This window comes from Pholcus phalangioides, unplaced genomic scaffold (genome assembly GCF_987345545.1).
Source record: "Pholcus phalangioides strain wild (caught in Gottingen) unplaced genomic scaffold, Ppha-v1.0 ptg000022l_1, whole genome shotgun sequence".
Taxonomy (NCBI): domain Eukaryota; kingdom Metazoa; phylum Arthropoda; class Arachnida; order Araneae; family Pholcidae; genus Pholcus; species Pholcus phalangioides.
Genome location: NW_028301615.1, coordinates 36,609,262 through 36,621,757, shown reverse-complemented (window position 1 = coordinate 36,621,757; position 12,496 = coordinate 36,609,262). Strand labels below are relative to the sequence as shown.

The window sequence follows — 12,496 nt, the reverse complement described above, 5'->3', positions numbered from 1 at the left end:
TCGAAGCTAGAAACCACAAAAAAATTATTTCAGTTAACGAGGTAAAAGGTGACATGCCAAGTTTTGATTTGTGTTCCTTGACCTAACTACTGATCGCATTTTTGGAAACGTGACCTAACTCCTGATTTTTGAAAACTACCTTTTTGGAACTTTCATCACGTTTTTGGTAGCAGTGAACTGTGACAGCTGGTGGGGCAAGGGAGCACCATCTATTCGCAGCCATCTCCGGTTGTCATCAATCTCTGGTATCAAACTGGCACACCTTGAATCTTCCTTCATTTTGGAAGCCACATACTCTTTCTTGATACTGAAATCCAGTTCTAATAGTATGACAATTTTCAATGCAGTTAAGATCTGGCACCAACTAGCTAAAGCCGGACCTCCACCTGTATTATCACATTATTTTATATATATATATATATATATATATATATTTATTTATTTATTTTTATTTTTTATTTTTTTTTGGAATCAAAGAGAAAAAAATCATTCATTTTTCTTAAGGGCGGAAAAAAACAAAACAAACCAGCACTAAGAAAAATTAATATTGTATATTTCCTTTATTTACATAATATATTTCTGACTGTATTTCATTGGAAGAGAAACGTTGTGGAAAATGTTATGTTTTTGATTTTAGAAGACCAGCAATAAAGTTCCTACCAATAATGTAGAGTCTACATGCAATGAAAATAGAGAACATAATGCAACCGCTTTGTCTAAGACTCCCACAAAGAGCAACAGATCAGCAACCGGTGAAGCAGCTGTTGGATCAAAGTCATCAACTTCTCTTAGTGCAACTACAGCTAGTGTGACATTGGCTCAACCTATAATGTGAGTATAAATTGCTGGTTAAATTGATTGCTGTGGCAATTTTTCTTTACAAAAAGGTGTTTTTTTCCTTCCAGCTTTTTATTTTTTTTGGTTTCTATGTATGGCATGAAAAAGTTTTCAATTTTAATTTTTTTACTTTTCTTGCAACTTCTTTTTTGAGATCAAAAAGACAAGAAATATGAAAAGTAATTGTTCTGGATAGAGAAAGTGTTTGGAATTTCTGATCGACTTTCATTTCCATTCCAGCTGTATGGCATTATTCAACTGTAAGCCAGAAAAAGAGGATGAACTTCTTTTGAAAAGAGGGGAATATTATACTGTTACCGAGAAATATCAAGATGGCTGGTTCAAAGGCACATCTCTTCGAACTGGCCGTTCTGGTGTCTTTCCTGGAAATTATGTTCGAATTTCAAAGTAGGTCTAAATTTTTTTTTATTTCATAGCAGAAAATCTCTTTTTTTCCGTAAATTTTTAATGCCATGATAGCTGTAAAACCTCTCTAATCCTGACTCCTCCAAACCTAGGTGATCATGGATCCAGTTTTATTTCCCAATTTTTTTGTATTTAAAGCAGTAATGTGACTTTTATCATTTTGATTCACATTTTTTTTAACCCTTTCAATACCACATTATAAAAAATACCACATATGAAAAAAATGGAATACTTGTCATACCAATTTTTATTAGGCCATTTCAGTTCTAATACAAATATTTACGTTGGAGGAACACAGGTGTTTGGGAGATATGATCAAAGTGTTTAATATTTTCAACGGGATGGACAGAATGAACCGTGAGTTGTTAAAGCAGTTGATTGATGGTGTATTAATAGGGGGGGGGGGGACATCAGTATTGATTGGTAAGGGATAACTCCAGGCTGTGGTGTCGCAGAGGTTTCCCTCTAATAGGGTTCTTAATAAATGGAATAGATTACCCCCGGGGATAGTAAATTCTAACACAATTGACACTTTAAAAAAGAAGTACAATAAACATATTGGGATAAATCGAGATGCTATCCATATTTAGATAAGACGACCATAATCTCTTTTATGGTCAGTGTGTTATATATATTATCAATCATTAGGGTTTTTATTGTGATAATGCTCTTATTTTGGGTTTTATTTTGTTTTTTTTTTTCATACCGAGCACAACTCAGGTCTATCGCCATAGGCAATTTACCACCTAGCGAGTTGTGCCCGAATTGTAAGTGTGTGTATACCTAACAGTCTAAGTGCGTATCTAGTGTTGTGTATGATTTTTCAGTGCTGCCATCTATATCTCAGAAGTGAAGTGAGTGATGTGTAGTGACTGAATATTTGTACTGTTTGTAGGCCTGTTGCTCTCTGTGGCGAGACTTTTTAACGGGCAGATCGGCTCGCATTTGCGCATCGAAGTTGGGAACCACAGAAAACCAACTTCAGTGACCACCACTGTGGCGATGGTGTCTTATTTTGGGTTGCTGTATTTTAGTTATATTTGACATCCATATTTTTTATGTGCATCTTTTTTTTTCACCCACCTCATTGGGCAGTTTGCCTGTTGTGGCTTTTGTATTTGTATTAATTAAGTGAGGCCTACAAACAAAAAAAATTTCAAAAAATTTTAAAATCCCCTCCCCCCTCGTGAAACTGCATAGTTCCATTATTATTTATTTATTTCATTCATTTAGTTAGTTTTTGGTTGAGGGAACAAAAAGGTCATTTAGTCAAAAAAGCAGCAATTCTTAACCAGGGGTGATTGGAAAGACTTGAAGATTTCAGGGAGTCTGTGACCTTTGATGAGGAAACAATCAACTCATTTTTATATTGCTAGTAGCTGATACCTGGCGACATTGCCCACTCTGTAAAAAATCTATACATGTATAGCCTCACACTTAGCCAGTATTTTTCAGGCTCATCTGAAAGAACGGGATTCAATAATGCTAAAAGTGACAATAAGATTTAATAATTTGAAAGTATAAAAACTGATTTGTTTTTATTAATTATTTTTAACATAATGTTGTAAGCAAAAAAAATTTCTGCACCAACTAAAAAAAAATTAATTTTAATTAAAAAGTTCAGGCAATCACTTGTGGATACACAATATTTTTTGTTTTTCCATCGGGTGTGTACATGTACAAATTTTTGAGATTACTAGCGTGCGAATAGGAGATGTAAAGCTGTCCATATGAAAAAAAGGGCTCAAGTAGGTTGATACCTGTCACTGTTAATGACTGGTCTTGCACTTTGTTGATTGTCGTGGCCAAAGCTAAACGAATCAGGAGATGTAATTGCTTGAAAGTGAATGGCATTAATTCAGTGATCATTTGGATTCATAGAATGATATCTTCTCCTTTGGCACAATCCAGATGTAATTGTGCAATTTCTTCACACATAATCTGGTGCTATTGAAGAGTCTCTGTCTCAAAATTTCTTAAAAGCATTATAGGTGCTCAGAATTTGAGGGTCAAGTTGTGTGGAGGTACAACCGGAATATCCAAAGAGTTCAGAAATTCTGTTGGATAGAGAACTGTTTGGCTGTGTCTGTAAGATTTGTAGTCTCTGGGAAGAATTTTTAGGATTTTTTCATTGATCTTGATCACACTGTCATTTTTCAGTTCCAGAATCACTCTCTCTCAAAACCACTCATGGTTTCTGTGATTTTGTTGAATGTTTGGGAAGACTTTGTCTGCAAGTTCTTAAACTGAGTTTAGCAATTGACAAAATCCATTTGAGAATAATTAGTCCAGTGCTTGGGTCTTCCATTGCCAAGTTTGATCAACTGATGTTAAAATGATTCAGCTGGCATTGAATGCAGAGCAACAGGTAGTGTCTGACGAAAGTTTCCAGCCAACAAATTGATGCTCATTTTTTGGGAGGCATCCTTATACAGCCCTGAATATAAAATGAAATCACAAATTTAAAAATTTATATTTAAAAAAACTTGTGTTAAATACAAAAAGTCATCATTTTAAAAGGAAGCCTAACTTTGTGTTGTGTGTCTGTCAATGATAAAATGTGTTATGAATCAGGAAATTAAAGCTAAATTTTTCCTGGAACTATTTTAAAAATTCTATATTTTATCTAAAGGTTATACTCAAATGCACACTAAAGATTTATTCATGTGATTGTATTTGATTGTTGCTCATAACACAGCAGAAAAGAATACACTTATCACAGCAACACTTGTACACACACCGGGACGGGAAAAAAATCTCAAATCCATATACTTGTCATCATCAACATTTGTACTTGTAAATTAAGATTTGGTGTGGAATGAAAACCTACTAGATGTCGTTATTTGCTATCCGATTTTTAAAATTCAAACTGCAATGGAAAGCCCATTAAAATGTGCATCTTTTTTTATGGAAACAATTTGGGAAAAAATTGTTACATCTAATTGAAAACAGAAAAATGGTGAAAAAAAAATGTTTTTTTTTAAATTTATTGCAATTAAAAAAAATTGATAATGTTTTTTGGCAGGAATATGCTTTCAGCTCCTTCCACTCATTAGGGAACAATCCTAAACAAATTTGGGGTGGTACTATCAACGCTGTGCATTTGTAGAGCATACATACTTTCACATATATAAGATAAACAGAATATTACTTTGTAAATGGATCTATGTCTTTCATTTTTCTTCATTTTATTGGAGCAGGGGGCTCATGAACTTAATCTTACCAGTATACATTGTCTGTGGAACACAGAACTTTAAGAACCCCTGGTTAAACCCCTTCCAAAGAAAAACACAATGCGGTGATAGTCCAGATCAATGTTACATTTGTTGAGAGACACAGGTGCCATTATTATTCCCACTTTCTCAAAGCCTAAAAACCACAGTGGACACCTACAATGCATTGGGAAAAAGTGGTATAAAAAAGATAGAAAATGACCGATGTAATAGAAAAAAGCTGAAATGGAATTTGGAATAAAGAAAAACATCGAAGTTCTGGTTTGGGAAAAAATTTCTCAGTAAAAATGTCTAGATTATATGGATGTCTGCATTTGGGAGGTCCTACTGTAACTTTATATTTTTACAACTTTTTTTGTATAAGACAAGTTAACATTAGTTTTTTTTTTTTTTTTTTTTTTTTCAAATGTTGTAAATACATGTCGTTTCATTTTTTTTATAGGCTGTCGGGTCGCCAAAACCAACTACTACAAGATCCCAACAGTTTCAAAGCTCAGCAGCAAGTTTCCAACAAGAAATCTGCAGTACCTGTAGTTATTGCTCCACCAAGGCTGAAGTCTCTTCCTTCAAATGCATCATTGGGGAACTCTTCTATTGCTAGCAGCAGTGAGGTATCTGCTCCGAGTCCGCTACCATCCAGCTCAAAAATTACTGCAACTAAAGGAAGCAGAACTTTTGCTCCGGAACTATTAGAATGGGCTCGGAGTCTTTCAACGGCATCTGCTACTCCCTCTTCACAGAAAACTTCTGGAAACCATGGAAATCCTTTTCTTCCTCTTCAGGTGAATTTTTTTGAGATAGATTTTGTTATTTTCACAAAACATGTCAGGGAGACTTATACTTGGAAAAACATGATTTAAAAAAATAAAAAAATTGTGTCAATTTTCACCCTGAAATTTTGCTAAATAACTTTTTAGTATCTGAACTATATAAAACGTATGAAATTTGTAGAGATTACAATGGGTACAACCATGATTCTTGTGATGGGGCCAGTATTCTACAAAATCAGGTGGTGGTGGCGTTGAATTGAGATTCGACTGCACATGTACATACATACATAGTGTAATCTAATTCAAAAATTTAAAAAAAAATGTAGTACAATGCCTAATCAAACATGTTGTCAAAGTAAACTAATTCTAGCTGAATTAGTAATAATTTAAGTGTATAATTTTGAACCAAGTATATAATTTTGATTTCATTCTAGGAACAAGGAGCTCAAAATGACTCAACTCCCGAGAAAGATTTGTTGCCATGGATGACCAAACTACAGCTGAATCAAGCTTCTCCCTGTTCGAATGCGAACACTCCATCTAGCTGTGGCTCTAATGTTGTTTTTTCATCCTATTGCAACCAACAGTCTCGGCCAGATTCCAGACTCAATCAACCTTGTGAGAGTCCTAGCAGAAATCCTATTTGGAAATTTGGTGGAGATTCTCTCAGAGATACTGCTTTAAGTCCATCTGCACCCTCTATGTCTGTAGTGTCACCACCTAATGTATCATTGAGGGCTCCAGCAAACTTTCATCCACCTCATGTGAAGCCAGAAAAAGTATGTTAAATTTCATGGGATCAACTCCCAATTTTTTTTTAATTTATGGATCAAACATGTATTTTAACAATCTTGTTTCAAAAGTTTTATTAATTGCTTCGTAATTTCATAATTAAACTGAATTTAGCCATGAGGATTTGTGTTCTTCATCCAATTTAACTGTATCCGGTTATCTCGTTTTTTTCTTTTTTTGCTAGGTGCGAAAAGACAAAACCAGGGAGAGTCTCATGAAAAGGATAACTGGAAAGAAAAAAGGTCGTCGACTTGCTGCTAATTTTTGTGACAATCCATCATTTGTGGATCATACCGCATCAGTAGTGGATTCATTACAAACTAGGTACTCTTCCTCATTTTTTTTTTCTTTTTTTACTTTTGTCCTCCAATTGAAAACTTTTGTGAACAATTTCATGAAAGTTTTCAACCAAATTATAAAAAATTTAAATTATATTGATAGTGTGTGTGTGCAAACTGTGTATCTGCTGTGTATTCATACAGGGCGTTAGTACTGTTTAGAAAAAAATGGAGGGGTGATAGTACTTGTGTGCAGAAAATTCACACAGAATTCACCTCTAGGAAAATTCCTCGACGAACAACTCATCGACAAAGTGGCATGGTGAGTGAGTGGATGAGCAGATAAGAAAGTCGGGGTTAGTGAGTCAGCAAATGAGTGAGTGAGCCACTCACTTATTCGATCACTCATAAAATTACTGCTCATTATGTTCGGTCATTCATATGATCAGTCACTCACAAAGTTACTCACTCTCCAACTCATTCAATCTCTCACTTGATCACTTAGTCATTTATGACAAACTGTAGTCTTTAAATTGTTTCTCGGTGAATTCATCAGTAATGATTTTTCCGTTGTGAATTTTTGTTGGGTGAATTTCGTGGTGGTGGTGTTGTTAGCAGTGAATTTTCCATAAAATGGTAGTACCTATCAAAATTAACAATATTTGCAATGTAAGCTATGGTTGCAATCCACTCATAGTGTCAGAAAAGCAAAACTTAGAAACACATCCAACAAGCATAAACCCTCATTTCTTATGGGGGGGGGGGGGGGGATTGTTGCAGCCTGTTCCACTTACTACACAGAGAAACATGTGGTTTTTGCATGATGGCAACACCTGAATGCCAGATATGTTGGACGGTGGTTTAAACGTGGTGGACCTATGGCATGGCATCGATGTTCACCAGACCTAAATCCACTGGACTTCTTCTTGTCGGGCATATGAAAGCATTTTTATATGAGGCAACTATAAACTCTGCAGAAAATCTTGTCCCAAGAATCCCTTTGTTGCAACAGACAAAATCAATGCAAGAGGTTGGGCCAGTCTTTCATTTGCCTATGTGGACTGTACAATGACACCCTTAGACATCACTTTGAACATCTTTGAATCTTTTACTGATCTGCACAGGATTGTGCAACTTATAATTATGTTGTTTTTTTTCCACTGTTGAAATCTCAAAGTGGACTACTCATGTTACACTTTTTTGACACTTTGAGTGGATTGTGACCATAGGTGTCATCTTAAATATTATTCGCCTTGATAGATACTACACCACTCCCTCTAATTTTTTTTCTAAACGGTTTATGAACACCCTGTGTATATAGTTGAACTTTAGTTCAAGAACATAATTCCGTAAATGTGCTCATAATCCTAAACACTCATATTTTTATCAGACAAACCTTCCCATAAGAAATAATGGAAACTCAAATATATAATTTGCTCTACGGCTGCCTCTTGCCCAGCCACAATTCTAAAGTGTAGATTGATTAATTTATATTATGTATTTTGATGTATTTTATATTGAAGGATCAAGTATTTTCGGGACAATGCAAAAGAACTTGAGGCTCACTTTGAAATTGTCACAACAAGAGGTTGAAACTTGTTTTTTATGAGCTTGTACTGTGAATGCCTCTTACTTAGTGGCATGATGGGGCATACTAAGCGCCATTAAAGGCCCATGGTGCCTGGAAAAGGGGTCTGAGTCAAACCAGATCCCCCCCCCCAAAAAACTATGGAAGGTTTTACGATATGCATCATACACATTGGACCCTGTCCCTCAGTTGTGATCCAATGAGGCTCGACACAGACAATGCAAATATGCAAAGCCTTTCATAGGCTAGTCCTACTCTAGGAGGCTTTGGTAAACATAAAATTCATATTGTCAGCTCTTGTTAGTTGAGTCTTAATTTTTGCTCGTCTTGCAAACCACTTGTTAACCAAGGTATTAATAATCTGAAGTTTTACTGTGATTGTGATTTTATATAACTAGTGAGATAGGCAAGATCAATAAGACACCTGCCGAACGTACCAAAGGGCATTAAGTATGTTTTCTGCAGTAAGCAAGAAAAGTACTGTTAATATTGTACGTATTAGACTTTTTAGGTTTTTGACGTGAGAGAGTTTTTAATCACAGTTCAAACTGTCCCATTAAAAACTCACTATCTAATGCTCTAAAAAAAAAACCTAACAATCCTGAATTTTGATACAAAAATACATACTTCTAATACGTGCAATGGTTTGTTGGAAATTTTATATTTAACTGAGAGTAAACAAATATGTTCTCTCATATTATTTGTATCAGAGTTATTCCTGGTGCTATGGAAGCTACGTCTACTCAGTTCAAAAGTGGTGCATGTGAAGAAGAAGCTTCTGAGCAGCAGCCCGTCCTATCCTCACATTCAAAGCAATCAGGAAGTAAAGAGAGGTGAGTATTATTGCTGAGATTTCTTCCAGAAATTCATCTTGATTTCTAATCAGTTGAAACACAGAACTAATATGATTGGCTTATTTTTCGAGGAAATCCTCACTTTTGAAGTAGCATTTTCCCTCCTATTTTTCTTCCATAAAATAATATGAATCTTGGTGCTCTTGATTATTTATAAAAGAGGGAGTGCAGATAAAATCAATATTAATGTTTCACTTCACTGATAAAACTGAAGATTATGAGTGCTTTTGATTATTATTTTCAAAAGACGGTTCTAAATTGCTTTTGGAAAGATGGGGAGGGGGGAAGAGTCCAACAGCATTTCTCTCTTGCAATTTAAATTAGAAGCTGAAACTACAGTCAAACCTCTTTCTTGAAAAACTATATCTCGAAAACCTCAATATTGAGACCACTCTGTCTTGAACTATCTTTCACAAAAACTATCTTGGAAGCCAAGCCCAATTATAGTAAAAAGAAAATAGAAAAATCCCTTTTCTTTCGTGTAAATCTGTATTTTCCTCCGGAGGTGAAAGAAACTGATAAGAAAGGATTATTCATATTACAGCCCATTGTGTTGATGGATCTTATCAATCATAGATGGATACTGTGATAGATGGGGGTAAATGCCATGTAGATGGCTTGCTTGGCATGGCAAAAAGTCAGTCAACAGACAACTCAAAATTGCTTCAAGAAAGCTGCATGTTTGAAACCAGTCATCTCAGTGATGAAGGATCAGATCTGGTGGTTCACTCAAATTTCAATGAATTTCAGAACAATGTTGAAAATGGAATTTCAGAACACTAGGACATTACTAAAAAAACATTTGACATGAGAAATTGCATTTTCTAATTTGGTGGAAATGAACAGTTTACTACATATTTGCAGCACCTTGACTGATACCGAAATTAATATGTGCTGGATTAGTATCTACTGTATATACAAGACTTAGGGTTAATTGCATGAATAATTGTGTTCCTTTAATAATAGCAGAGCTGAGCTGCTGTGGTGGTCGAGTGGTCGTAGTGACGGACTCGCATCACGGGGACTCGGGTTCAAGCCCCACAGTGGTGGTCGGCTGAAGCTTGTTTTCTATGGTTCAAGGTGCAAATGAGAGCCGATTTCCCCATTAAATAATCTCGCCACTGAGAGCAACAGGCCTACAAACAGTACAAGTACTCAGTCATTACACTTCACTCACTTCTTTTCTGAAATATAGATGGCAGCACTAAAAATCAAACACAACACTAGAAACACGCTCAGGTTGCTAGGTATACATACTTACACTTCCAGCACAACTCACTAGGTAGTAAATTGCCCATAGATAGTGATAGACTTGAGTTGTGCTCGGTTTGAAAAAAAAAAATTTTAATAGCAGAGCTGCCAACTTTCTGGATTTAGCCTGGGAATACCATATTTTACGACATTCTCTGGATTTCTGGATTATGAATTTATACTGCGGGTTTTGAATTATTTCCACCAATTTAAAAAGAATAAAAACTTCTAAAAAAAGGAGAAAAATATTTAGTTGTTTTTTTTTCTGCCATTGTGTGTATTTTTATTTTTGGAAAGCACCCCTTGTCTTTATTACATGAAAAAGCTCTTGTGACGTCACTCCACCTGGATTTCACGCACTGTAGCTTGTATGAAAGGTGGTGTGAAAACATGACGTAAACAAGCATGATGGCCTGTTCACATTGAAATTTTTTTTTATGTGCATGTTTAATCTTAAAACGGCTGGTGAATCACCATATTTTCTCTATGTACTATTACACTGACTATGTCTCGCTGCAGAAATTACAAAAAAATCTGGATCTATACACCGAGCAATAAGGGACATAGGCGGTTTTGGGCAAAATTCTAAGTTTATTGCTGAAAGTTGTTGAAGGGCAGAAAGTTGAGGGGTTTCTACAAATCTCAGTCAATAGTAATAATTTCACAAATAAAAGAAAAAGCTCAACATAACGAACATGTACAGTAAATATTAGAAATTCATGGAAGCATATCGTTGAAATAACGGAACTTTGCTTTAGTATAGTTGGTCACCAATTGATAATGAAAAATATGACAGTTTCATAAAATATGGGTAACTACCTACAATTCCCAGTACTCCCGGGTTTTCTTCAATTACTGGGAGGATTGAAAAAGTGGCAAACCCTTATAAAGGAATAAACTATTATACATAATACGGGCGGGATTAAAGAAGTGGCAAACTATTTTAAAGGCATATGAATGTCTGAAACACATTGCTTGGGAACTGCAGTAGGCAAAGTAAACATTCCGAAAGTGATTTTTGAGGCTCGGAAACCATTGTTGCCTGACAGTTTTTTGCCCATTTGGGGCATCTGCCCAGCTCTGACAAACTTTTAAAGTATCCTATCGTTCAAGTCGGGTCCCATTTGGTATATATGCAAAATTTAATGACGATCGATCTAAAATTTTAGATTTGTGTAAAGAACATACTCACACAGACAGACAGAAAATCAATTTTATATGTATATAGATATGATCGCCTCATGTATTACTTCTTATTTTTGATTCTTATTATGCCCATAAAAAAATTGACTAACTTAACTTTGACTTGGTAGAAGTGTGAAATGAAAACTTTAACAATCGTATTTTGAGCTTCTACCAACTCGCCTTAGTAAAACCTAGGTCTTACATAGGTTTTACCAATCTTCAGGCTTTCACTGTGACATATATATCTGTTAATCATTATGTGAGATAATTTTTTTTTTTCAACTAAAACTTCGTTTTTTTATCCAGGTTCCGCTGTGTAGTGCCTTATCCTCCTAACAGTGAATACGAGCTTGAACTGAAAGTAGGGGATATTGTTTATGTGCATAAGAAACGAGAAGATGGCTGGTATAAGGGTACTTTAGCAAGAACTGGAAAGACAGGGCTCTTTCCTGCTAGCTTTGTGGATGCATTTTAGTTATGTTTATGGAATTGTGAACATACATTACTGTTTATGGGTTGGATATCCCTCTGGTGGTATTAATTAGTTGAAACAATATTTGACCTGTCAAACATGGTCATATGACCTATAGAAACAATTGAATGTGCACGATAAGATTAAAAAAACATTTCATGAATGCCAGAACTCAGTCACAAGACTTATTGTTGCAGAGGTAGCAAGATTAAACAGAAGAACAAATAATATTTTATTCTGGCGTAAACAAAAATATGTCATCAAGTTATAAGGAGGAAGAACTGTAGCTTCTCGAACACTATGAATCCAGAGGATTTAGTTTCCCCCCCCCCCCCCCAAATTACTGGAAATGTGATAATAATGCTTAATTGCTCAGTCTTCTGTCTCAGATTTCACTGCCATATGACTGTAAATAATGAATATACATATGTATCTATGTATAAATGTATGTAATTTTTCTCTTTTTTGCTATGCAGATATAAATACTAAGGGTGCTCAAGACAGGTTGTAAAAATCGCCGGAAAAAAAAATGCTTTTTAAATGGAAATGAATGATGGGGCTAATTTATATAGCTCATGTAAACCACTTGATAAATACAATTAAAATAACATTGGGTTTTTGTGGCCATCATCAATAGAAAGACAATTTGTTACGGAAAAGAGCCATCATCCATACAAATTCATTTTTCTATCTGAGGTAGGTATCTCCTAATAACGCCAATTTCAAAAATTGGAGACATAAGATGGCATACACTTAAAGAGTAGGGTGTAGGCACAGCTATGGGGCAATGCACAGTATATTTGATCAGTC

The 12,496-nt window shown here is 35.2% G+C and overlaps 1 protein-coding gene across 1 annotated transcript in view; it reads left to right on the top strand.

Annotated features, from left to right (window-relative positions):
* Positions 1-12,207, top strand: part of LOC149070283 (E3 ubiquitin-protein ligase SH3RF3-like) — a 29,923-nt gene extending 17,716 nt beyond the window's left edge. The window contains exons 9-15 of the mRNA XM_089249563.1: positions 638-831; positions 1,078-1,245; positions 4,939-5,278; positions 5,701-6,045; positions 6,243-6,382; positions 8,635-8,757; positions 11,521-12,207. Of these exons, the coding sequence (XP_089105689.1) occupies positions 638-831; positions 1,078-1,245; positions 4,939-5,278; positions 5,701-6,045; positions 6,243-6,382; positions 8,635-8,757; positions 11,521-11,689 (1,479 nt within the window). The 3' untranslated portion in view covers positions 11,690-12,207. The remainder of the gene's footprint in view (positions 1-637; positions 832-1,077; positions 1,246-4,938; positions 5,279-5,700; positions 6,046-6,242; positions 6,383-8,634; positions 8,758-11,520) is intronic.
* The last annotated feature ends 289 nt before the right edge of the window (positions 12,208-12,496 follow it).